The following is a 27,722-nucleotide window of genomic DNA, read 5'->3' as shown; positions in this document are numbered from 1 at the left end:
ACATCTGAGGTCAAATGAAACCAGGGTTTGGGTCAATTATATTTAAATTCCAATCAATTCAGAAAGAACCCAATTCCAATTCCAGATATTCCTCATTGAAAAGCACTGAAGAAAATTGGAATTTCAATGTACTTCCTGAATTGACTGGAATTTAAATGGAATTGACCCCAAACCCTGATGACAACAGAACCTGTGAAGACCTGAACATACCAGAAGAGTATAGAGCAGAACCCTTGTTGTATCAGTCTAGATCAACAGAAAGGGAACTCAATCAAACATACAGTGAGGGAAAAAAGTATTTGATCCCCTGCTGATTTTGTACGTTTGCCCACTGACAAAGACATGATCAGTCTATAATTTTAATGGTAGGTTTATTTGAACAGTGAGAGACAGAATAACAACAACAAAATCCAGAAAAAATGCATGTCAAAAATTTTATAAATTGATTTGCATTTTATTGAGGGAAACAAGTATTTGACCCCCTCTCAATCAGAAAGATTTCTGGCTCCCAGGTGTCTTTTATGCAGGTAATGAGCTGAGATTAGGAGCACACTCTTAAAGGGAGTGCTCCTAATCTCAGCTTGTTACCTGTATAAAAGACACCTGTCCACAGAAGCAATCAATCAATCAGATTCCAAACTCTCCACCATGGCCAAGACCAAAGAGCTCTCCAAGGATGTCAGGGACAAGATTGTAGACCTACACAAGGCTGGAATGGGCTACAAGACCATCGCCAAGCAGCTTGGTGAGAAGGTGACAACAGTTGGTGCGATTATTCGCAAATGGAAGAAACACAAAAGAACTGTCAATCTCCCTCGGCCTGGGGCTCCATGCAAGATCTCACCTCGTGGAGTTGCAATGATCATGAGAACGGTGAGGAATCAGCCCAGAACTACACGGGAGGATCTTGTCAATGATCTCAAGGCAGCCATAGTCACCAAGAAAACAATTGGTAACACACTACACCGTGAAGGACTGAAATCCTGCAGCGCCCGCAAGGTCCCCCTGCTCAAGAAAGCACATATACATGCCCGTCTGAAGTTTGCCAATGAACATCTGAATGATTCAGAGGAGAACTGGGTGAAAGTGTTGTGTTCAGATGAGTCCAAAATTGAGCTCTTTGGCATCAACTCAACTCGCCGTGCTTGGAGGAGGAGGAATGCTGCCTATGACCCCAAGAACACCATCCCCACCGTCAAACATGGAGGTGGAAACATTATGCTTTGGGGGTGTTTTTCTGCTAAGGGGACAGGACAACTTCACCGCATCAAAGGGACGATGGATGGGGCCATGTACCATCAAATCTTGGGTGAGAACCTCCTTCCCTCAGCCAGGGCATTGATAATGGGTCGTGGATGGGTATTCCAGCATGACAATGACCCAAAACACACGGCCAAGGCAACAAAGGAGTGGCTCAAGAAGAAGCACATTAAGGTCCTGGAGTGGCCTAGCCAGTCTCCAGACCTTAATCCCATAGAAAATCTGTGGAGGGAGCTGAAGTTTCGAGTTGCCAAACGTCAGCCTCGAAACCTTAATGACTTGGAAAGATCTGCAAAGAGGAGTGGAACAAATCCCTCCTGAGATGTGTGCAAACCTGGTGGCCAACTACAAGAAACGTCTGACCTCTGTGATTGCCAACAAGGGTTTTGCCACCAAGTACTAAGTCATGTTTTGCAGAGGGGGTCAAATACTTATTTCCCTCATTAAAATGCAAATCAATTTATAACATTTTTGACATGCGTTTTTCTGGATTTTTTTGTTGTTATTCTGTCTCTTACTGTTCAAATAAACCTACCATTAAACTTATAGACAGATCATGTCTTTGTCAGTGGGCAAACGTACAAAATCAGCAGGGGATCAAATACTTTTTTCCCTCACTGTATTGTGGGGGTAAACCTGGTGTGATAAGTTTTCATTTCCTGACAGTTATTCCTGTAAACTGGTGGAGTAATTGAAGAGTGTTCACTACTAGATATACACATAAATATATATATACACACACACACACACACACACACACACCACAAGTCAACGGTTTGGACACACCTACTCATTCCAGGGTTTTTCTTTATTTTTACTATTTTCTACATTGTAGAATAATAGTGAAGACATCAACACTATGAAATAACACATATGGAATCATGTAGTAAACAAAAAAAGTGTTAAACAAATCAAAATATATTTTATATTTGAGATTCTTCAAATAACCACCCTTTGCCTTGATGACAGCTTTGCACACTCTTGGCATTCTTTCAACCAGCCTCATGAGGTGGTCACCTGGAATGCATTTAAATTAACAGGTGTACCTTGTTAAAAGTTAATTTGAGGAATTTATTTCCTTCTTAATGCGTTTGAGCCAATCAGTTGTGTTGTGACAAGGTAGGGGGGGGTATACAGAAGACAGCCCTATTTGGTAAAAGACCAAGTCCATATTATGGCAAGAACAGCTCAAATAAGCAAAGAGAAATGACAGTCCATCATTACTTTAAGACATGGTCAGTCAATACGGAACATTTCAAGAACTTTGAAAGTTTCTTCAAGTGCAGTCGCAAAAACCATCAAGCGCTATGATGAAACTGGCTCTCATGAGGACCGCCACAGGAATGGAAGACCCAGAGTTACCTCTGCTGCAGAGGATAAGTTAATTCGAGTTACCAGCCTCAGAAATTGCAGCCCAAATAAATGCTTCACAGAGTTCAAGTAATAGACACATCTCAACATCAACTGTTCAGAGGGGACTGTGTGAATCAAGCCTTCATGGTCGAATTGCTGCAAAGAAACCACTACTAAAGGACACCAATAAGAAGAAGAGACCTGCTTGGGCCAAGAAACACGAGCAATGGACATTAGACCGGTGGAAATGTGTCCTTTGGTATGGAGTCCAAATTGGAGGTTTTTGGTTCCAACCGCCGTGTCTTTGTGAGACGCAGTGTGGGTGAATGGATGATCTCTGCATGTGTAGTTCCCACCGTAAAGCATGTAGAAGGAGGTGTGATGGTGTGGGGGTGCTTTGCTGGTGACACTGTCTGTGATTTATTTAGAATTCAAGGTACACTTAACCAGCATGGCTACCACAGCATTCTGCAGCAATACACCATCCCATCTGGTTTGGGCTTAGTGGGACTATCATTTGTTTTTCAACAGGACAATGACCCAAAACACACCTCCAGGCTGTTTAAGGGCTATTTGACAAAGAAGGAGAGTGTTGGAGTGCTGCATCAGATGTCCTGGCCTCCACAATCCCCTGACCTCAACCCAATTGAGATGGTTTGGGATGAGTCGGACCGCAGAGTGAAGGAAAAGCAGCCAACAAGTGCTCAGCATATGTGGGAAGTCCTTCAAGACAGTTGGGAAAGCATTCCAGGTGAAGCTGGTTGAGAGAATGCCAAGAGTGTGCAAAGCTGTCATCAAGGCAAAGGGTGGCTATTTGAAGAATCTCAAATATAAAATATATTTTGATTTGTTTAACACTTTTTTGGTTACTACATGATTCCATATGTGTTATGTCATAGTTTTGAACATACCTACTCATTCAAGGATTTTTCTTTATTTTTACTATTTTCTACATTATAGAATAATAGTGAAGACATCAAAACTATGAAATAACACATATGGAATCATGTAGTAACCAAAAAAGTGTTAAACAAATAAAAATATATTTTATATTTGAGATTCTTCAAATAGCCACCCTTTGCCTTGATGACAGCTTTGCACACTCTTGGCATTCTCTCAACCAGCTTCACCTGGAATGCTTTTCCAACAGTCTTGAAGGAGTTCCCACATATGCTGAGCACTTGTTGGCTGCTTTTCCTTCACTCTGTGGTCCGACTCATCCTGGTCAGATGGAAGCCACTCCTCAGTAAAAGGCACATGAAAGCCTGCTTGGTGTTTGCCAAAAGGCACCTAAAGGACTCTGACCGTGAGAAACAAGATTCTCTGGTCTGATGAAAGCAAGATGGAACTCTTTGGCCTGAATGCCAAGCATCACGTCTGGAGGAAACCTGGCACCATCTCTACGTATATGCTGTAGGGATATATACTCTAAGTAAGCTATGAGACATATACAGTAAATTCAGGAAAGTGTTCAGACCCCTTGACTTTTTTCATATTTTGTTACGTTACAGCCTTATTCTAAAATTGATTAAATTGTTATTGTTTTTCTTATCAATCAACACACAATACCCCATAATGACAAAGCAAAAACAGGTTTTTAGAAATGTTTGCAAATGTATATAAAAAAAACAACTGAAATGACATTTACAAAATAAAATATTGCATTTACATAAGTATTCAGACCCTTTACTCAGTACTTTGTTGAAGCACCTTTGGCAGCGATTACAGCCTAGAGTCTTCTTGGGTATGACGCTACAAGCTTGGCACACCTGTATTTGTGGAGTTTCTCCCATTCTTCTCTGCAGATCCTCTCAAGCTCTGTCAGGTTGGATGGGGAGCGTTGCTGCACAGCTATTTTCAGGTCTCTCCAGAGATGTTCGATCGGGTTCAAGTCTGGGCTCTGGCTGGGCCACTCAAGGATATTCAGAGACTTGTCCCGAAGCCACTCCTGTGTTGTCTTGGCTGTGTGCTTAGGGTCGTTGTCCTGTTGGAAGGTGAACCTTCGCCCCAGTCTGAGGTCCTGAGCACTCTGGAGCAGATTTTCATCAAGGATCTCTCTGTACTTTGCTCTGTTCATCTTTCCCTTGATCCTGACTAGTCTCCCAGTCCCTGCTGCTGAAAAACATCCCCACAGCATGATACTGCCACCACCATGCTTCACCATAGGGATGGTGCCAGGTTTCCTCCAGACGTGACACTTGGTATTCAGGCCAAAGAGTTCAATCTTGCTTTCATCAGACCAGAGAATCTTGTTTCTCACGGTCTGAGTCCTTTTGGTGCCTTTTGGCAAATTTCAAGCGGGCTGTCATGTGCCTTTTACTGAGGAGTGGCTTCCGTCTGGCCACCCTACTATAAAGGCCTTACTGGTGGAGTGCTGCAGAGATGGTTGTCTTTCCGGAAGGTTCTCCCATCTCCACAGAGGAACTCTGGAGTTCTCTCAGAGTGACCATCGGGTTCTTGGTCACCTCCCTGACCAAGGCCCTCTCCCCCGGTTGCTCAGTTTGTCCAGGCGGCCAGCTATAGGAAGAGTCTTGGTGGATCCAAACTTCTTCCATTTAAGAATGATGGAGGCCACTGTGTTCTTGGGGACCTTCAATGCTGCAGAAATGTTTTGGTGCCCTTCCCCAGATCTGTGCCTCGACACAATCCTGTCTCGGAGCTCTACGGACAATTCCTTTGACCTCATGGCTTGGTTTTTGCTCTGACATACACTGTCAACTGTGGGACCTTATATAGACAGGTGTGTGCCTTTCCAAATCATGTCCAATCAATTGAATTTACCACAGGTGGAGTCCAATCAAGTTGTAGAAACATCTCAAGGATGATCAATGGAAACAGGATGCACCTGAGCTCAATTTCGAGTCTCATAGCAAAGGACAGAATATTTATGTAAATAAGGTATTTCCGTTTTTAATACATTTGCAAAAATTTCTAAATACCTGTTTTCACTTTGTCATTATGGGGTATTGTGTGTAGATTGATGAGGGAAAAAAAACAATTTAATAAATTTTTGAATAAGGCAGTAACATAACAAATTGTGGAAAAAAGAGAAGGGGTCTGAATACTTTCCAAATGCACTGTATATTTAAAAAATAATCTGTAGGTTATATGCTGTAGTGGCCTAAACATCCCCGCATTGCAGACACTCCAATGAATTACTAGGCTACATCTCCTGCATGTCAGTTTGTCTGCGGATGCTTGTAGCCTATAGCTTACATAAATAACAAGTTACTATTCATAACTAATAATGAATGTTTTTCAGGGGAAATTAACATATTTACTAGGCTACATTTGTTTTATTCGAAATTCAAACGCACCCATGGATGATCACGATTGATGTTCGCAGTGTGCCGCGGACACTCAACCGGGAGGAAAAAAAACAAATTAATGTTGCAACACAGCCTACATCCAACAACACGACCGGGAGATTCAGATTCTGAAATGCTTAATGAGGGACAGACAGCTATAGAAATCAGACAGACAAGCCATGATGAGTGGTAGTCACCAACCTGCTCCGGTAGCTCCGGCGACTCGAGGTTCCGTGATGATGCTGCTCGGGTCGCTGTGAGATCTGCCTCTCCGCAGCAGGCAGGACTCCTCCAGCACATTCGAGGTAGCCATGGAGATGGAGACAGACTACAGACTCCAGACAGGCAGGCTAAAACGGTCGGACGGAAAATACAATATTGAGAATGTTTTAAGCGTCAGAGAGGTACAAGGTCATCACGAGCAGAACATCCAGCGGTAGTCGGTAATGGGTGGTAACGGATCATTAATTGGTTGAGCAGGCGACGGGAAGATGAGAAAATACCCATCAGTGACGCGCCTCTCTCTCGCACCCCCTCTAGCCATCTCCCTCTCTGCGTAAGCATGTGTGCCAACGTAGGGGAGAGGGTTGGTTGTGGTAGGCTACAGTGGCCTGTTTGTCCAACGATATTATGGCAATATTCATATAAAATGCAACCTTTTTTATATTAGCTGAGCTCATACAAGACTAAGGACATTAAAGGGGCAATCTGCGAATTAATGATATATACCCATTAATGATATATACCCATTGATTATTGAAGAATGTAACTTATACATGCCTCATGAGTTTAGTTCAACTGTTGTACCCCATCAGAAACCAAAATATCAGCTTGTTTTACTCCATGGTTTGTAAACAATACAATTCCAAACACAAACAGTATAGCCTCAAAACATGATTAAAACCATGTTTAATACCGTTGATGGTCAATCCTGGCATCCATAGCTCTGTATATGAATTTGATAGGGGTGGTTACATCTCTCCAACCCCATCCCTAAGCTATTACCAAAACAGCGGCTTTGAACTGCAGATTGCCCCTTTAAGGATAGGGGTGACACAGATTAGGCCTAAAGTTAGTACTGGGCTAAAAAGCAAGATTATCTTTGGGGACAAATAACATTGTTCACTGATATACAACACTGCATCACCATCATGACATTGCCAGCATCCCAAATGGCACCCTATTCCCTATATAGTGCACTACTTTAGACCAGAGAATGGCACCCTATTCCCTATATAGTGCACTACTTTAGACCAGAGAATGGCACCCTATTCCCTATATAGTGCACTACTTTAGACCAGAGAATGGCACCCTATTCCCTATGTAGTGCACTACTTTAGACCAGAGAATGACACCCTATTCCCTATATAGTGCACTACTTTAGACCAGAGAATGGCACGCTATTCCCTATGTAGTGCACTACTTTAGACCAGAGAATGACACCCTATTCCCTATATAGTGCATTACTTTAGACCAGAGAATGGCACCCTAATCCCTATATAGTGCACTACTTTAGACCAGAGAATGACACCCTATTCCCTATATAGTGCACTACTTTAGACCAGAGAATGGCACCCTATTCCCTACATAGTGCACTACTTTAGACCAGAGAATGGCACCCTATTCCCTATATAGTGCACTACTTTAGACCAGAGGATGGCACCCTATTCCCTATATAGTGCACTACTTTAGACCAGAGAATGGCACCCTATTCCCTATATAGGGCACTACTTTAGACCAGAGAATGGCACCCTATTCCCTATATAGTGCACTACTTTAGACCAGAGCCCTATGGGAATAGGGTGCCAATTGGGATTCACTCATTACCAGATTCTGTTGTTCTACATCAAGTGTGAAACTCATTCCACGGAGGGCCGAGTGTCTGCTGGTTTTTGCTAATTAGGAAAGAACTCCCCTCACCTGGTGTCTAGGTCTTAGCTTAGAGCACAACGCTTGTAACGCCAAGGTAGTGGGTTCGATCCCCGGGACCACCCATACACAAAAAAAATTTATGCACGCATGACTGTAAGTCGCTTTGGATAAAAGCGTCTGCTAAATGGCATATTATTATTATTATTATTATTATTATTATTAATTGAAAGGAAAACCAAAAACCTGCAGACACTCGGCCCTCCGTGGAATGAGTTTGACACCCTGATCTACACTGAACAATAATATCAACGCAACATTTAAAGTGTTCGTCCCATGTTAATGAGCTGAAATAAAAGATCCCAGAAATGTTCCATACGCACAAAAAGCTGATTTCTCTCAGATTTTGTTTACATCCCTGTTAGTGAGCATTTCTCCTTTGCCAAGATAATCCATCCACCTGACAGGTGTGCCATATCAAGAAGCTGATTAAACAGCATAATCATTACACAAGCGCACCTTGTGCTGGGGACAATAAAAGGCCACTCTAAAATGTGCAGTTTTGTCATACAACACAATGCCACAGATGTCTCAAGTTTTGAGGGAGCGTGCAATTGGCATGCTGAATGCAGGAATGTCCACCAGGGCTGTTGCCAGATAATTGAATGTTAATTTCCCTACCATAAACTGCCTCCAACATCATTTTAAATAATTTGTCCAACAGGCCTCATAACCGCAGACCATGTGTAACCACGCCAGCCCAGGACCTCCACATCCGGCTTCTTCACCTGCGGGATCGTCTGAGGGGGGATGGGGGTGCTGAGGAGTATTTCTGTCTGTAATAAAGCCCTTTTGTGTGGAAAAATCATTCTGATTGGCTGGGCCTGGCTCTCCAGTGGGTGGGCCTGGCTGCCAAGTGGGTGGGCCTATGCCCTCCCAGGCCCACCCATGGCTGTGCCCCTGCCCAGTCATGTGAAATCCATAGATTAGGGCCAAATGTATTTATTTCAATTGACTAATTTCCTTATATGAACTGTAACTCAGTAAAATCATTGTTGCATTTATATATAAAAAATGATGTTGCATTTAAAAAAAAATCATCCACACAGAACTTGCTGGAAGATCAACTTGGAGTGAAAACCTACAGGAGGGTAAAAAAACCTGGCAGAAGCAACCAGGTTTTTGGCTAAAATGTCCTGGTACTGGGTAAAGTTCATGATGCCGTTGACTTTAACAAGGGCCCCAGGACCAGTGGAAGAAAAATAGCCTCATAACATCAAAGCTCCACCAACATATTTTACAGTAGGTCTAAGATACTTTTCTGCATATGCTTCTGTTAATCAACACCAAACCCACCACTGCTGTGCATGGCCAAAGACCTCTATTTTCATGTCATCTGACCATAGCACCGCCTGGATGATTAACGGCGTTGGCACTTGGATTGGAACCGGTGCTTTGGTCAGATGACATGAAAATAGAGGTCTTTGGCCATGCACAGCAGTGGTGGGTTTTGCACCCCAAGCGCTAATCAAAATCCACAAAGAAAAGGTTAACTGACCACAAAATCAACATTTTGCAATGGCCATTTCAGTCTCCGGACTTGAACCCCATTGAAAACCTGTGGTTTGAATTGAAGAGGGCGGTCCATAAGAGCAGACGAAGGATATCAAGGATCTGGAAAGATTCTGTATGGAGGAATGGTCTCAGATCCCTCCCAATGTGTTCCTCAGTCTCAGAAAACATTTTAGAAAAAGGCTCAGTGTCGTTATCCTCGTAAGGGGAGGGGGCTGGAGTATAGAACACAGGAGGGGGCTGGAGTATAGAACACAGGAGGGGGCTGGAGTATAGAACACAGGAGGGGCTGGAGTATAGACACAGGAGGGGGCTGGAGTATAGAACACAGGAGGGGGCTGGAGTATAGAACACAGGAGGGGGCTGGAGTATAGAACACAGGAGGGGGCTGGAGTATAGAACACAGGAGGGGGCTGGAGTATAGAACACAGGAGGGGGCTGGAGTATAGAACACAGGAGGGGGCTGGAGTATAGAACACAGGAGGGGACTGGAGTATAGAACACAGGAGGGGCCTGGAGTATAGAACACAGGAGGGGGCTGGAGTATAGAACACAGGAGGGGGCTGGAGTATAGAACACAGGAGGGGGCTGGAGTATAGAAAACAGGAGGGGGCTGGAGATAGAAAACAGGAGGGGGCTGGAGTATAGAACACAGGAGGGGCTGGAGTATAGAAAACAGGAGGGGGCTGGAGTATAGAAAACAGGAGGGGGCTGGAGTATAGAAAACAGGAGGGGCTGGAGTATAGAAAACAGGAGGGGGCTGGAGTATAGAAAACAGGAGGGGCTGGAGTATAGAAAACAGGAGGGGGCTGGAGTATAGAACACAGGAGGGGGCTGGAGTATAGAACACAGGAGGGGGCTGGAGTATAGAAAACAGGAGGGGCTGGAGTATAGAAAACAGGAGGGGCTGGAGTATAGAAAACAGGAGGGGACTGGAGTATAGAAAACAGGAGGGGGCTGGAGTATAGAAAACAGGAGGGGGCTGGAGTATAGAAAACAGGAGGGGGCTGGAGTATAGAAAACAGGAGGGGGCTGGAGTATAGAAAACAGGAGGGGGCTGGAGTATAGAAAACAGGAGGGGCTGGAGTATAGAAAACAGGAGGGGACTGGAGTATAGAAAACAGGAGGGGACTGGAGTATAGAAAACAGGAGGGGGCTGGAGTATAGAACACAGGAGGGGGCTGGAGTATAGAAAACAGGAGGGGGCTGGAGTATAGAAAACAGGAGGGGGCTGGAGTATAGAAAACAGGAGGGGGCTGGAGTATAGAAAACAGGAGGGGGCTGGAGTATAGAAAACAGGAGGGGGCTGGAGTATAGAAAACAGGAGGGGGCTGGAGTATAGAAAACAGGAGGGGCTGGAGTATAGAAAACAGGAGGGGACTGGAGTATAGAAAACAGGAGGGGACTGGAGTATAGAAAACAGGAGGGGGCTGGAGTATAGAACACAGGAGGGGGCTGGAGTATAGAAAACAGGAGGGGGCTGGAGTATAGAAAACAGGAGGGGGCTGGAGTATAGAAAACAGGAGGGGGCTGGAGTATAGAAAACAGGAGGGGGCTGGAGTATAGAAAACAGGAGGGGGCTGGAGTATAGAACACAGGAGGGGGCTGGAGTATAGAACACAGGAGGGGGCTGGAGTATAGAACACAGGAGGGGGCTGGAGTATAGAAAACAGGAGGGTGGCAATCATTTCAACCCGTCTTGAGAATTTTTATTACTTGTTAAACAAAATCTTTAGGATAAAATAACAATTTACATGTTTTTGTGCATACAATATAGCACAGTATTTGAATGATATATTTTATACAGTCTTTGTTGCTCATCTTTATCAAGGGTGTCAATAATTATGGACCTGATTCATGAAAAGATAGACATTATTGAAATATGAAACGATTCATAAAGGAATGCTATGGAACCACAACGGACAAAACAAATAGAAACAACGATTATCAAGTGCAATTATAAAATCATTTAAAAGGGTAAAATATAATTTAATATAAAGACTTCATACATATGGAAATCTTTATCTTCATCAGAAAATCTATTCAGTCAGAATCAACTCATTCTAATCATCACCAAATGGTTCAGTAGGTTATAGATGCTAAGATGCTGAAGTTGAAGGCTGGGGATGAAGGCTGGGGATGAAGGCTGGGGATGAAGGCTGGGGATGAAGGCTGGGGATGAGGTTGAACCGTTCGTCGACACCCAGCAGGTGATCACTAACACCGCAGCCAAAAGCTGTTTTTAGCCGTTCGTCGGCATGGCGTGTCTCTCTTTACACAGGCAGCCCAATTCTGATCTTTCTTTCACTAATTGGTCTTTTGACCAATCAGATTAGCTCTGACAAATATCTGATGTGATTGGTCAAAAGACCAATTAGCGGAAAAGAGATCAGAATTGGGCTGGCTGTGTAAATGCAGCCATAGTCTTCATCAGCCATGTAACGGTCTCAAGGGAAATGTTGTCATGGTTATAGCTTGCTCTCGTTCGTCACGGCGTTGACCCTGAGTACCCCCTCCTGGGCACAGCTGGCAGCCAGCACCCCGTCTCTCCTCCACAGACGCCCCTGGACCAGCCCTCTGCTGCCACCTGGTGGACACACACACACACACACGCAAGGACAAAACACCAGCTAGCATGTGGGGAGACTAGCACAGAGGACCAGCTAGCATGTGGGGAGACTAACACAGAGAACCAGCTAGCATGTGGGGAGACTAACACAGAGAACCAGCTAGCATGTGGGGAGACTAACACAGAGGACCAGCTAGCATGTGGAGAGACTAACACAGAGGACCAGCTAGCATGTGGGGAGACTAACACAGAGGACCAGCTAGCATGTGGGGAGACTAACACAGAGGACCAGCTAGCATGTGGGGAGACTAACACAGAGAACCAGCTAGCATGTGGGGAGACTAACACAGAGAACCAGCTAGCATGTGGGGAGACTAACACAGAGAAACAGCTAGCATGTGGAGAGACTAACACAGAGGACCAGCTAGCATGTGGGGAGACTAACACAGAGGACCAGCTAGCATGTGGAGAGACTAACACAGAGAAACAGCTAGCATGTGGAGAGACTAACACAGAGGACCAGCTAGCATGTGGGGAGACTAACACAGAGAACCAGCTAGCATGTGGGGAGACTAACACAGAGAACCAGCTAGCATGTGGGGAGACTAACACAGAGAAACAGCTAGCATGTGGAGAGACTAACACAGAGGACCAGCTAGCATGTGGGGAGACTAACACAGAGGACCAGCTAGCATGTGGAGAGACTAACACAGAGAAACAGCTAGCATGTGGAGAGACTAACACAGAGGACCAGCTAGCATGTGGGGAGACTAACACAGAGGACCAGCTAGCATGTGGGGAGACTAACACAGAGGACCAGCTAGCATGTGGGGAGACTAACACAGAGAACCAGCTAGCATGTGGAGAGACTAACACAGAGAAACAGCTAGCATGTGGGGAGACTAACACAGAGAACCAGCTAGCATGTGGAGAGACTAACACAGAGAACCAGCTGGAAGGTAAATGCTCCTGTCTGTAACTTTGCGTGTCCGCGTGTCTCTCTTTATGTCCATACCTGTCTCTCTCCATGTCTCTGTCCCAGTCTCTCCCTCTATGTCTCTGTCCCTGTCTCTCTCTCTCCATGTGTCTCTGTCCCCGTCTCCCTCTATGTGTCTCTGTACCTGTCTCTCCCTCTATGTCTCTGTCCCTGTCTCTCTCTATGTGTCTCTGTCCCTGTCTCTCTCTATGTGTCTCTGTACCTGTCTCTCTCTGTGTCTCTGTACCTGTCTCTCTCTATGTGTCTCTGTACCTGTCTCTCTCTATGTGTCTCTGTACCTGTCTCTCTCTCTGTCTCTGTACCTGTCTCTCTCTATGTGTCTCTGTACCTGTCTCTCTCTCTGTGTGTGTGTGTGTCTGTAACTGTCTCTCTCTATGTGTCTCTGTACCTGTCTCTCTCTATGTCTCTGTACCTGTCTCTCTCTATGTCTCTGTACCGGTCTCTCTCTATGTATGTGTGTGTCTGTCTCTGTACCTGCCCAGGAGCTCTCAGTCTCGTAGAGCATCCATTCGTCTGCCCTGAAGGTGTTGTGGAACCACATGGCGTGATCCAGAGAGGCTGAGAAACTGGTGCGCTGCCCGGGGTAAGGGAGGAGGGCAGTGCCCAGGAACGAATAGTCTGACACATAGGCTGCCACACAGCAATGGAGCTTCATATCACCTTTACCTGGGGTAACCGACACACACACACAACACACAGTAAAGCTTTCTGCATCTCCCATGGCAGGGCTGGTTAGAGCAGGGCTGGTTAGAGCAGGGCTGGTTAGAGCAGGGCTGGATAGAGCAGGGCTGGTTAGAGCAGAGTGGTTAGAGCAGGGCTGGATAGAGCAGGGCTGGTTAGAGCAGGGCTGGTTAGAGAAGGGCTGGTTAGAGAAGGGCTGGTTAGAGCAGGGCTGGTTAGAGCAGGGCTGGATAGAGCAGGGCTGGTTAGAGCAGGGCTGGTTAGAGCAGGGCTGGTTAGAGAAGGGCTGGTTAGAGAAGGGCTGGATAGAGAAGGGCTGGTTAGAGAAGGGCTGGATAGAGCAGGGCTGGATAGAGCAGGGCTGGTTAGAGCAGGGCTGGATAGAGCAGGGCTGGATAGAGCAGGGCTGGATAGAGAAGGGCTGGTTAGAGCAGGGCTGGTTAGAGCAGGGCTGGATAGAGCAGGGCTGGATAGAGCAGGGCTGGATAGAGAAGGGCTGGTTAGAGCAGAGTGGTTAGAGCAGGGCTGGATAGAGAAGGGCTGGTTAGAGCAGGGCTGGTTAGAGCAGGGCTGGATAGAGCAGGGCTGGATAGAGCAGGGCTGGATAGAGAAGGGCTGGTTAGAGCAGAGTGGTTAGAGCAGGGCTGGATAGAGCAGGGCTGGTTAGAGCAGGACTGGTTAGAGCAGGGCTGGTTAGAGCAGGGCTGGTTAGAGCAGGGCTGGATAGAGCAGGGCTGGATAGAGCAGGGCTGGTTAGAGCAGGGCTGGTTAGAGCAGGGCTGGATAGAGCAGGGCTGGATAGAGCAGGGCTGGATAGAGCAGGGCTGGATAGAGCAGGGCTGGTTAGAGCAGAGTGGTTAGAGCAGGGCTGGATAGAGCAGCTCTCTTCCTGGTGAGCTCCTCCTGTAGATTTTAACTCCAACCCTGTTCCTGGACAGCTACCCTCCTGTAGATTCACTCCAACCCTAATTTAAATCACCTGATTCTAATAATTAGCTGCTTACCAATATCTGAACCAGGTATGGTGTAGGTTAGGGTTGGACTGAAAACTACAGGACTGTAGATCTCCAGGAAGAGAGATGGGCAGCCCTGGAAGAGGGTCTGTATCTTACCGATGTGGCCTCTGGCGCGCACCCAGTACAGCTTCTTGGGTTCCATGGCAACGCCGCAGTAGAGGTCTATAGGACTGACAGGTTTAATCTCTATGGGAACCTCGTCGGCTAGCAGCTTGTTCAGGCCCTGTTTGGCTTTTTCAGCCAAGTCCGGCTTACTGGAACACACACAGAATGTTGAAACTATCAGTTCGGACGGAACTTCTAGGAGACCTCTTTTACGCCACGCTCTACCGACTGAGTTACACAGAACCAGGACCATCGTAAATAACCAACAAACTCAGCCGTTAATTATTGCCATGCATTATAGGGAAACGATGCACGCTTTAGAATGCCATTGAAGCCAATCAGAAACTAATATTCTCCAATGCCATGGTATGAAGTGTTGAGTGTCCACAGAGAGCAGGTCTTATATTTTACATTTTAGTCATTTAGCAGACGCTCTTATCCAGAGCCACTTACAGGAGCAATTAGGGTTAAGTGCCTTGCTCAAGGGCACATCAACAGATTTTTCACCTAGTCGGCTCTGGGATTAGAACCAGCGACCTTTCGGTTACTGGCACAACGCTCTTAACCACTAAGCTACCTGCTACCTTCAGGAGGGTGGTGTTTTAACTATATTTGTGTAATTAACAGTAATATATATTTTTTAACAGTGTTATAGCGTGGTCCCGTACGTGTTGTAACAAATCTAATTTTATTGGTCGCATACACATATTTAGTAGATGTTATTGCGGGTGTAGCGAAACGCTTGTGTTCCTAGCTCCAACAGTGCAGTAGTATCTAACAATACACACACATCTAAAAGTAAATCAATGGAATTAAGAAATATAGAAATATTTGGACGAGCAATGTCGGAGTGAGTCTGTCTGTCTGTCTGTACCAGTCAAAACTTTGGACACACCTACTCATTCAAGGGTTTTTCTTTATTTTTACTATTTTCTACATTGTAGAATAATAGTGAAGACATCAAAACTATGAAATAACACATATGGAATCATGTAGTAAACCAGCCAGTTTCATCATAGCGCTTGATGGTTTTTGCGACTGCACTTGAAGAAACTTTCAAAGTTCTTGAAATGTTCCATATTGACTGACCTTCATGTCTTTAAGTAATGATGGACTGTCGTTTCTCTTTGCTTATTTGAGCTGTTCTTGCCATAATATGGACTTGGTCTTTTACCAAAATAGGGCTCGCTTCTGATTGGCTCAAACGCATTAAGAAGGAAAGAAATTTAAGAAGGCACACCTGTTCATTGAAATATATTCCAGCCACGTAGTGTTTATTTACAAGCAGACAATTTTACATTTACGTCATTTAGCAGACGCTCTTATCCAGAGCGACTTACAAATAGGTGCATTCACCTTATAGCCAGTGGGATAACCACTTTACAATGTTTTTTTTTAATGTTTTTTTTTTTTTTGGGGGTAGAAGGATTACTTTATCCTATCCCAGGTATTCCTTAAAGAGGTGGGGTTTCAAATGTCTCCGGAAGGTGGTGAGTGACTCCGCTGTCCTGGCGTCGTGAGGGAGCTTGTTCCACCATTGGGGTGCCAGAGCAGCGAACAGTTTTGACTGGGCTGAGCGGGAACTATGCTTCCGCAGAGGAAGGGGAGCCAGCAGGCCAGAGGTGGATGAACGCAATGCCCTCGTTTGGGTGTAGGGACTGATCAGAGCCTGAAGGTACGGAGGTGCCGATCCCCTCACAGCTCCGTAGGCAAGCACCATGGTCTTGTAGCAGATGCGAGCTTCAACTGGAAGCCAGTGGAGTGTGCGGAGGAGCGGGGTGACGTGAGAGAACTTGGGAAGGTTGAACACCAGACGGGCTGCGGCATTCTGGATGAGTTGTAGGGGTTTAATGGCACAGGCAGGGAGCCCAGCCAACAGCGAGTTGCAGTAATCCAGACGGGAGATGACAAGCAGACCATGACGAGAGCCCGGAGTCTTGTGAGTCTCACTGTTGTGCAGCACACGTCAGGTGATCTAGTTACAGGAAGGAATTCCCAACTAAACGTTTGCCAGCTAGATATCTTAGAACTATTACATGTGCTAAAGGCTTTGCAGCTGAGCATTTGGTTTGCTAATTTAGTAGCTAGTTTGCTATCTAGCTAAGTGGTTAGCTTCTTCCAAAATCAATCTTCTCGTGGTCCTCTGTAGCTCAGCTGGTAGAGCACGGCGCTTGTAACGCCAAGGTAGTGGGTTCGATCCCCGGGACCACCCATACACAAAAATGTATGCACGCATGACTGTAAGTCGCTTTGGATAAAAGCGTCTGCTAAATGGCATATTATTATTATTATATTATTAACAGCAGAGAATCCCCTCCTGGATCAAGAGCCTTGCTATCTAATATTTGTTTTGTGCTTGCAGCAAACTGTGAGTACCATTTTTGAGTTACTTGTATAGTTTAGGTCAGAGACTGTATAAAATGTTAGCAATGTGCTCGTTAGCATTTAGTTAGCGTTCTCTATGGGATTTGTACATGTACTTGTTAGCATTGCTAAACTTGGGATTACAGAGGCTGAGCGGGGTTTGAAAACAGCGCCCCTTGTGTTCAGTGCCGGTATTATTGAATATCCCAGTACGGCACAAGGTCGGTATGAAGGTGTGACAATCTGGATACCGCACAAGTCTAGTTCAAAGACATTCAAAGTTCATCCATAGAAGCCACTCCTCCGTAGGTATAATTTTGTGGACATTATTCAGATAATGCATTACAAGATGCCCAGCGCTTCAAGGCAAGCTTCCTCCATCCTCTCTCGCTCTCTCCTTTACATTTTACATTTTTAGTCATTTAGCAGACGCTCTTATCCAGAGCCACTTACAGTTAGTAAGTGCATACATTTATTTGTTTCATACTGGCCCCCCGTGGGAATCGAACCCACAACCCTGGCGTTGCAAACACCATGCTCTCCCAACTGAGCTACATCCTCACCCTTCAGTTGCATCTCAGGCCCTACACTGTGACTGGCAGCACAGTGTGCGTGTGTGTTTCATTATGGTTAAACCATGCTGTTACGGCAAAATACAATTTGCTCTTAAAGACTTTCCTATACAGATTAAATGGCTGACCCGCTCCACAGCAAGCCGCTCTGATTGGTGAAGTCATTTAATGTTGAGCTAAATGTAAAAAATATACTGTATATATTTCAGATGTTTAAAAAGGAACAGAAAGGAACAATATAAAACAGTACTTTTTTTTTGTTTTGAACGGTTCAGAACTTGATTTTGCTGGTCGGAACAGCGGAACAGACATTTTAAAAACAATGGTTCTCATCAGAACGAAACTATTGGAAAATAATTTTGGTTCCAACCCCTGGTTATAACGGTTTTATTACCTGAGGTAGCGCTGTATGAGTTCTTCCACCGTCAGCAGGTCTTCAGGAGGGGGGACAGAGGGCATGGTGAACTGGTGCTGCAGAGGAGAGGGCTGGTTACTGTGGAAGGAGGCCTGGCAGATGAGGATGGGCTGACCGTGTTGGATGGCCTTCACTGACCGCACGCTGAAACTACGACCGTCCCTGGTCCTCTCCACCTGGTACAGCACCGGTACCTTGGGGTCTCCTGGCACACAGGCCAGAGGAGAGAGGTTATAGGTTAGGAGAGTTAGGGTCAGGGGCTATAGGTTAGGGTCAGGGGTTATAGGTTAGGGTCAGGGGTTATAGGTTAGGGTCAGGGGCTATAGGTTAGGGTCAGGGGCTATAGGTTAGGGTCAGGGGTTAGGGCAGCTATAGGTTAGGGTCAGGGCTATAGGTTAGGGTCAGGGCTATAGGTTAGGGTCAGGGGCTATAGGTTAGGGTCAGGGGCTATAGGTTAGGGTCAGGGGCTATAGGTTAGGGTCAGGGGCTATAGGTTAGGGTCAGGGTTATAGGTTAGGGTCAGGGGCTATAGGTTAGGGTCAGGGGCTATAGGTTAGGGTCAGGGGTTATAGGTTAGGGTCAGGGGTTATAGGTTAGGGTCAGGGGCTATAGGTTAGGGTCAGGGGCTATAGGTTAGGGTCAGGGGCTATAGGTTAGGAGAGTTAGGGTCAGGGGCTATAGGTTAGGGTCAGGGGCTATAGGTTAGGGTCAGGGGTTATAGGTTAGGAGAGTTAGGGTCAGGGTTATAGGTATAAGGAGAGTTAGGGTCAGGGGCTATAGGTTAGAGTTAGGGTCAGGGGCTATAGGTTAGGGTCAGGGGTTATAGGTTAGGAGAGTTAGGGTCAGGGGCTATAGGTTAAGAGAGTTAGGGTCAGGGGCTATAGGTTAGGAGAGTTAGGGTCAGGGGTTATAGGTTAGGGTCAGGGGTTATAGGTTAGGAGAGTTAGGGTCAGGGGTTATAGGTTAGAGAGTTAGGGTCAGGGGCTATAGGTTAGGAGAGTTAGGGTCAGGGGCTATAGGTTAGGAGAGTTAGGGTCAGGGGTTATAGGTTAGGAGAGTTAGGGTCAGGGGTTATAGGTTAGGAGAGTTAGGGTCAGGGGTTATAGGTTAGGAGAGTTAGGGTCAGGGGTTATAGGTTAGGAGAGTTAGGGTCAGGGGCTATAGGTTAGGAGAGTTAGGGTCAGGGGTTATAGGTTAGGAGAGTTAGGGCTGAACTTTCTGATTTAGACCTGGGACACCAGGTGGGTGATTCCCCTCTAATCAGGGACTGGTTTAGACCTGGGACACCAGGTGGGTGATTCCCCTCTAACCAGGGACTGATTTAGACCTGGGACACCAGGTGGGTGATTCCCCTCTAATCAGGGACTGATTTAGACCTGGGACACCAGGTGGGTGATTCCCCTCTAATCAGGGACTGGTTTAGACCTGGGACACCAGGTGGGTGATTCCCCTCTAATCAGGGACTGATTTAGACCTGGGACACCAGGTGGGTGATTCCCCTCTAACCAGGGACTGGTTTAGACCTGGGACACCAGGTGGGTGATTCCCCCTCTAATCAGGGACTGGTTTAGACCTGGGACACCAGGTGGGTGATTCCCCTTAACCAGGGACTGGTTTAGACCTGGGACACCAGGTGGGTGATTCCCCTCTAATCAGGGACTGGTTTAGACCTGGGACACCAGGTGGGTGATTCCCCTCTAACCAGGGACTGGTTTAGACCTGGGACACCAGGTGGGTGATTCCCCTCTAATCAGGGACTGGTTTAGACCTGGGACACCAGGTGGGTGATTCCCCTCTAACCAGGGACTGGTTTAGACCTGGGACACCAGGTGGGTGATTCCCCTCTAATCAGGGACTGGTTTAGACCTGGGACACCAGGTGGGTGATTCCCCTCTAATCAGGGACTGATCTAGACCTGGGACACCAGGTGGGTGATTCCCCTCTAATCAGGGACTGATTTAGACCTGGGACACCAGGTGGGTGATTCCCCTCTAACCAGGGACTGATTTAGACCTGGGACACCAGGGGGGTGATTCCCCTCTGATCAGGGACTGATTTAGACCTGGGACACCAGGGGGGTGATTCCCCTCTAACCAGGGACTGGTTTAGACCTGGGACACCAGGTGGGTGATTCCCCTCTAACCAGGGACTGGTTTAGACCTGGGACACCAGGTGGGTGATTCCCCTCTAACCAGGGACTGGTTTAGACCTGGGACACCAGGTGGGTGATTCCCCTCTAACCAGGGACTGGTTTAGACCTGGGACACCAGGTGGGTGATTCCCCTCTAATCAGGGACTGGTTTAGACCTGGGACACCAGGGGGGTGATTCCCCTCTAATCAGGGACTGATTTAGACCTGGGACACCAGGTGGGTGATTCCCCTCTAACCAGGGACTGATTTAGACCTGGGACACCAGGTGGGTGATTCCCCTCTAATCAGGGACTGATTTAGACCTGGGACACCAGGTGGGTGATTCCCCTCTAACCAGGGACTGATTTAGACCTGGGACACCAGGTGGGTGATTCCCCTTTAACCAGGGACTGGTTTAGACCTGGGACACCAGGTGGGTGATTCCCCTCTAACCAGGGACTGGTTTAGACCTGGGACACCAGGTGGGTGATTCCCCTCTAACCAGGGACTGATTTAGACCTGGGACACCAGGTGGGTGATTCCCCTCTAATCAGGGACTGATTTAGACCTGGGACACCAGGTGGGTGATTCCCCTCTAATCAGGGACTGATTTAGACCTGGGACACCAGGTGGGTGATTCCCCTCTAATCAGGGACTGATTTAGACCTGGGACACCAGGTGGGTGATTCCCCTCTAACCAGGGACTGATTTAGACCTGGGACACCAGGTGGGTGATTCCCCTTTAACCAGGGACTGATTTAGACCTGGGACACCAGGTGGGTGATTCCCCTCTAACCAGGGACTGATTTAGACCTGGGACACCAGGTGGGTGATTCCCCTCTAACCAGGGACTGATTTAGACCTGGGACACCAGGTGGGTGATTCCCCTCTAATCAGGGACTGGTTTAGACCTGGGACACCAGGTGGGTGATTCCCCTCTAATCAGGGACTGATTTACACCTGGGACACCAGGTGGGTGATTCCCCTCTAATCAGGGACTGGTCTAGACCTGGGACACCAGGTGGGTGATTCCCCCTCTAACCAGGGACTGATTTAGACCTGGGACACCAGGTGGGTGATTCCCCCTCTGATCAGGGACTGGTTTAGACCTGGGACACCAGGTGGGTGATTCCCCCCCTAACCAGGGACTGATTTAGACCTGGGACACCAGGTGGGTGATTCCCCTCTAATCAGGGACTGATTTAGACCTGGGACACCAGGTGGGTGATTCCCCTTTAACCAGGGACTGATTTAGACCTGGGACACCAGGTGGGTGATTCCCCTTTAACCAGGGACTGATTTAGACCTGGGACACCAGGGGGGTGATTCCCCTCTAACCAGGGACTGGTTTAGACCTGGGACACCAGGTGGGTGATTCCCCTCTAATCAGGGACTGATTTAGACCTGGGACACCAGGTGGGTGATTCCCCTCTAATCAGGGACTGGTCTAGACCTGGGACACCAGGTGGGTGATTCCCCTCTAATCAGGGACTGATTTAGACCTGGGACACCAGGTGGGTGATTCCCCTCTAACCAGGGACTGATTTAGACCTGGGACACCAGGTGGGTGATTCCCCTCTAATCAGGGACTGATTTAGACCTGGGACACCAGGTGGGTGATTCCCCCTCTAACCAGGGACTGATTTAGACCTGGGACACCAGGTGGGTGATTCCCCTCTAGTCAGGGACTGATTTAGACCTGGGACACCAGGTGGGTGATTCCCCTCTAACCAGGGACTGATTTAGACCTGGGACACCAGGGGGGTGATTCCCCTCTGATCAGGGACTGATTTAGACCTGGGACACCAGGTGGGTGATTCCCCTCTAATCAGGGACTGGTTTAGACCTGGGACACCAGGTGGGTGATTCCCCCTCTAACCAGGGACTGATTTAGACCTGGGACACCAGGTGGGTGATTCCCCCTCTAACCAGGGACTGATTTAGACCTGGGACACCAGGTGGGTGATTCCCCCTCTGATCAGGGACTGGTCTAGACCTGGGACACCAGGTGGGTGATTCCCCTCTAATCAGGGACTGGTTTAGACCTGGGACACCAGGTGGGTGATTCCCCTCTAATCAGGGACTGGTCTAGACCTGGGACACCAGGTGGGTGATTCCCCTCTAACCAGGGACTGATTTAGACCTGGGACACCAGGTGGGTGATTCCCCTCTAATCAGGGACTGATTTAGACCTGGGACACCAGGTGGGTGATTCCCCTCTAATCAGGGACTGATTTAGACCTGGGACACCAGGTGGGTGATTCCCCTCTAGTCAGGGACTGATTTAGACCTGGGACACCAGGTGGGTGATTCCCCTCTGATCAGGGACTGGTCTAGACCTGGGACACCAGGTGGGTGATTCCCCCTCTAATCAGGGACTGGTTTAGACCTGGGACACCAGGTGGGTGATTCCCCCTCTAATCAGGGACTGGTCTAGACCTGGGACACCAGGTGGGTGATTCCCCTCTAACCAGGGACTGATTTAGACCTGGGACACCAGGTGGGTGATTCCCCCTCTAATCAGGGACTGATTTAGACCTGGGACACCAGGTGGGTGATTCCCCTCTAATCAGGGACTGATTTAGACCTGGGACACCAGGTGGGTGATTCCCCCTCTAGTCAGGGACTGATTTAGACCTGGGACACCAGGTGGGTGATTCCCCCTCTAATCAGGGACTGATTTAGACCTGGGACACCAGGTGGGTGATTCCCCCTCTAATCAGGGACTGGTTTAGACCTGGGACACCAGGTGGGTGATTCCCCCTCTAATCAGGGACTGGTTTAGACCTGGGACACCAGGTGGGTGATTCCCCTCTAATCAGGGACTGATTTAGACCTGGGACACCAGGTGGGTGATTCCCCCTCTAACCAGGGACTGATTTAGACCTGGGACACCAGGGGGTGATTCCCCCTCTAATCAGGGACTGATTTAGACCTGGGACACCAGGTGGGTGATTCCCCTCTAATCAGGGACTGATTTAGACCTGGGACACCAGGTGGGTGATTCCCCTCTAATCAGGGACTGGTTTAGACCTGGGACACCAGGTGGGTGATTCCCCTCTAACCAGGGACTGATTTAGACCTGGGACACCAGGTGGGTGATTCCCCTCTAATCAGGGACTGATTTAGACCTGGGACACCAGGTGGGTGATTCCCCTCTAACCAGGGACTGATTTTAGACCTGGGACACCAGGTGGGTGATTCCCCTCTAACCAGGGACTGATTTAGACCTGGGACACCAGGTGGGTGATTCCCCTCTAACCAGGGACTGATTTAGACCTGGGACACCAGGTGGGTGATTCCCCTTTAACCAGGGACTGATTTAGACCTGGGACACCAGGTGGGTGATTCCCCTCTAACCAGGGACTGATTTAGACCTGGGACACCAGGTGGGTGATTCCCCCTCTAATCAGGGACTGGTTTAGACCTGGGACACCAGGTGGGTGATTCCCCTCTAATCAGGGACTGATTTAGACCTGGGACACCAGGTGGGTGATTCCCCCTCTAATCAGGGACTGATTTAGACCTGGGACACCAGGTGGGTGATTCCCCTCTAACCAGGGACTGATTTAGACCTGGGACACCAGGTGGGTGATTCCCCTCTAACCAGGGACTGATTTAGACCTGGGACACCAGGTGGGTGCAATTAATGATCAGGTAGAACAGGAAACCTGCAGTACTACAGACCTCCTAGGGTAAGATTTGATAACCCCTGGTTTAACCTGTGGTAATGTTGACTGTATAATCTGTGGGATGTTGTAGTAATGTTGACTGTATAATCTGTGGGATGTTGTGGTAATGTTGACTGTATAATCTGTGGGATGTTGTGGTAATGTTGACTGTATAATCTGTGGGATGTTGTGGTAATGTTGACTGTATAATCTGTGGGATGTTGTGGTAATGTTGACTGAATGTCAGATCCTCACTGGCCCAGTATGAAGTTATGGTTCCATCAATGACATTTATTTAAAGCCCTTTTTACATCAGCAGATGTCACAAAGTGCTTATACAGAAACCCAGCCTAAAACCCCAAACAGCAAGCAATGCAGAAGCACACAATTGTCTGTATAACATGTGGTATTGTTGTAATATTGTGGTAATGTTAACGGAATGTCTGCTCCTCACCTGCCCGTACGAAGTAGCAGTGGAGAGAGTGAGCGAATACGTTGTCACTGACCGACTCTGCTGCCGCCACCAGGGCCTGACCAATGATTTGACCCCCAAACAGGCGACGGCTACGGGGCACCCAGTGGTGAGTCCCTCTGTAACGCAGACAGAGACAGACACACACACACACACACACACACACACACACACACACACACACACACACACACACACACACACACACACACAGTTAGAACCTGAATTTACCAGATGAGGGAGCACAAGTTTATACTGAGTTGCATCACAATTAAAACTTGACATTGCCACAGTACAACTAAACAACAAGAGGTAAATGTCGAGCAGTAGCTAGCTAGCGAGCTGGCTGTCCTAATCTGTTAATAGTAGGCCAAAGGTGAGTGTTGGGCAGGCTAACAATGTGCTAGCTACCTGTACAGATCTATCTCCAGCTTCTCCAGGTTAAGCACGCTGGTGACCAGAACACTTCGAAGGTCCTGCAACACTGCAGCAGAGTCCGACCTGTCTTCCAATGTTTCACTACTAACTTGCTCTGCCATGTTTTGTTCCGTTTTCTACGTCTTGTTGAATTCTTACTCTACTCTCCAAGCAGATGGCGAACTGGCATAATGACGCGTTACCGCCATCTACTGGTGTGAAGTATGTAACGGGGTGGAGACGTCATGTTTTTACATGAGGATCCATTTTATGTGATTGTAATCTCCTTCGAGTGGTACGGTTCAGTTCGTGTGTGGATGGATGTAAATAGTGGTAATGTCCAGAGGAGGGCCTTCTAAGTCTTAGTTTTTTCGTTTTGACTAATGCCAAATATGTGTTCTTTCTGTGCTTTTCAAAGATGTTTATAACTAACCCAAGACAGGCCATAGTCGCCTGTCGTTTCCAATGGCTGCAAATGAATCATAGTGAGCAGAACAATCAAGGAGGTGGGCGGAGCCAAGGACGAGCTAGCGAGATCCTATTGGCGCGTTCTAGCAAGTATTTGCATATTACCATTAGGGACGCCTCTATGTTAATGCTCCTACATATTACGATCTCCTCGGGCAAAACTATACGGACACTCCTGACCTGCAAACCGATATTTAATTTCATAATTGGTTAAGAATAGAGTTAGAGTCAAGGGTTTGGTTAAGGGTCTGTTTTAGATTTGGCTAGCTATAGATTGGATCATTCTACCATAGTGGTTGAGAGCTGTAACTAGGAGACCACTGTGACTCCCAAGTGAATCCACCTGTCGCAGCAAGCGTGGGGGTTACCGCGTGAAATCCCAGGGGACAGGGTTGTATTCACTAGACAAAACATAAGCAAACAGGCTGAAATTGGGGAAGGTACTGTTAGGGCTGTGGTGGTCCCCTGTAGCTCAGTTGGTATAGCATGGCGCTTGCAACGCCAGGGTTGTGGGTTCGTTTCCCACGGGGGACCAGTATGAAAACGTATGCACTCACTAACTGTAAGTCGCTCTGGATAAGAGCGTCTGCTAAATGACAAAAATGTAAATGTCATGAAATGTTGTCAGCCAGTTATTGTCAAGCAAAAGACTGCCGGTCTCACGGTAATTGGCCGTTAATTAACATAAACACGTTTAGCATCTCCAGGCCTCCAAGCCACTGATGCGGGCCTTTGGAACATCTACATTTAAAAAAGTCTAATAAATCAATTGAATATAAACCATCACAATAAATTCATTTTTTATTTTAAGCAGGTCTTAAGAAACATTATGATATGGAGAAAATGTATCTCAGAAGACAGGAATATGTGTTGTCCTTCAGTATGTTATTTGACTATGCGCCATGCCATAGGCTGTAGGCTTGTTAATTTAACAGACAAGATATGCTTATAAGTCCCATTGCATTATTTTATATGATTTTATAGTAAGAAGAATATAATTAAATTTAACGGTTGTTCATTGGACTCCAGTTTGAAGAGACACGTCATCACGCAACAGACGTCATCAGAGCGCGCAACAGAACAGTGTACTGCCTACACTCGGTTTGTTGTTGTTATGAAATCGTTTTTAAATCATAGCTAAAGTTTGCATTGCTACTGATTCCGCGACGCGGTCAGCCTTTATGGATGGGACCGCAAGTTTGTGTCCCAGATTCCTGTTAAGTAGAAGTTAGCTGCTAGCCATCGTGAAAATGGAGCAGGCTAACGCTAGCCGTGCTAGCCCACCGGTGGTTTTGTCCACGGCGGGAGCGTACCAACAGCCGGCGACGACCGCCTAGTGGCACTCTCCCCCACGGCCACCACAGTTCAGCAGGTCGTTTCCCCATCGGATTCCATCACTACCAGCATCATGGTTGGCAGCTCGATGGGGAGCCTGCCTACGGTCTGTGGACCGACCAAGGTCCACTGTCAAACAGGAGCTCCGTGTCCATGACATCAAATCTCTCCTGCCCACGCTTCTGGCCAACTACTCCAATACTGACACTATCGTCACTCACGTAGGTTTTAACAACCTTCGTTTTAGGCGATCTGAGGGAGAATTACAAAAAAATGATTTAAAGACCCTCGCTAGCACAGGGAAGATAATAATTATCTCTGGCCCCCTCCCGTGCTACCGAAGGTGTTCGGGACGTTTCAGCCGACTCTTTGCCCTAAACGAGTACCTGAAGAAACTTTGCAACGACAGGAATGTCTCTTTTTGTGACAACTTTGATTTGCTGTGGGAGCAACCAGCACTTTTTAAAAGAGACGGGATTCACCCTAACCGCAGGGGTTCCAGGATTCACCCTAACCACAGGGGTTCCAGGATTCACCCTAACCACAGGGGTTCCAGGATTCACCCTAACCACAGGGGTTCCAGGATTCACCCTAACCACAGGGGTTCCAGGATTCACCCTAACCGCAAGGGTTCCAGGATTATTTCCAGCAACATCGCAAACTGTTTTAGAGACTGACAGACAGGTTCTGGTAGTGCTCCAGTTCTCCCTGTCAGAATAAGCAACATAAGACTCGGAAACCATATCAATTCCTATAAAAATGCCACTATGGTTATTGTGAGTAACCTAATTTGTGTTCCTTTAACTTCCGCCTTCTAGTGAGTTTATACAAACTGTCATCTCCTACCATTCTGATAGATTGGAGACTGTCAAAAAAACGTGGTTGTAACGTTAATAATTTGGTTGTTATTCCATTGGTTACCTCGAGGCAGATGCCCCAGGGGCAGAGTGGCCCACCCTCATTGAATATGGCACTTTTAAATGTTAGAGCAATCACTAGTAAAACCTTTCTCGGGAATGACCTCATTACTGAGCGCAAAGTTGATGGCATGTTTCTCACTGAAACATGGCTGTCATCAGACTGTAGTGGCGCTCTTATTGAAGCACTTATCAAGAGGAAATCCCTGGTCAACACTACTGCCTCTGCC

General features: G+C 47.2%; 2 protein-coding genes and 1 long non-coding RNA gene across 3 annotated transcripts in view; 1 reads left to right on the top strand and 2 right to left on the bottom strand.

Annotated features, from left to right (window-relative positions):
- Nucleotides 1-6,450, bottom strand: part of LOC121575385 (phosphatase and actin regulator 3-like) — a 121,597-nt gene extending 115,147 nt beyond the window's left edge. Inside the window, exon 1 of the mRNA XM_045222983.1 lies at nt 6,123-6,450. Coding sequence (XP_045078918.1) covers nt 6,123-6,234 — 112 coding nt within the window. The 5' untranslated portion in view covers nt 6,235-6,450. The remainder of the gene's footprint in view (nt 1-6,122) is intronic.
- A 5,374-nt stretch (nt 6,451-11,824) lies between these two features.
- acot8 (acyl-CoA thioesterase 8) lies at nt 11,825-25,017 on the bottom strand. Its single transcript, XM_041888452.2, has 6 exons — nt 24,767-25,017; nt 24,338-24,474; nt 18,061-18,286; nt 14,722-14,879; nt 13,403-13,594; nt 11,825-11,949 (listed from the first exon to the last, which is right to left on the bottom strand). Exons 1-6 carry the CDS (start codon nt 24,892-24,894, stop codon nt 11,831-11,833), a joined length of 960 nt encoding a protein of 319 aa, XP_041744386.1. The 5' UTR covers nt 24,895-25,017; the 3' UTR covers nt 11,825-11,830.
- Nucleotides 18,663-19,369, top strand: LOC123491614. The gene is made up of 3 exons (XR_006661484.1): nt 18,663-18,762; nt 18,908-19,000; nt 19,049-19,369. It is a non-coding gene; the product is annotated as an uncharacterized LOC123491614 (long non-coding RNA).
- Nucleotides 25,018-27,722: the final 2,705 nt, after the last annotated feature.

This window comes from Coregonus clupeaformis, chromosome 10 (genome assembly GCF_020615455.1).
Source record: "Coregonus clupeaformis isolate EN_2021a chromosome 10, ASM2061545v1, whole genome shotgun sequence".
Lineage (NCBI taxonomy): Eukaryota > Metazoa > Chordata > Actinopteri > Salmoniformes > Salmonidae > Coregonus > Coregonus clupeaformis.
The sequence above is the reverse complement of the archived record's forward strand: the minus strand, read 5'-3'. Positions and strand labels throughout refer to the sequence as shown.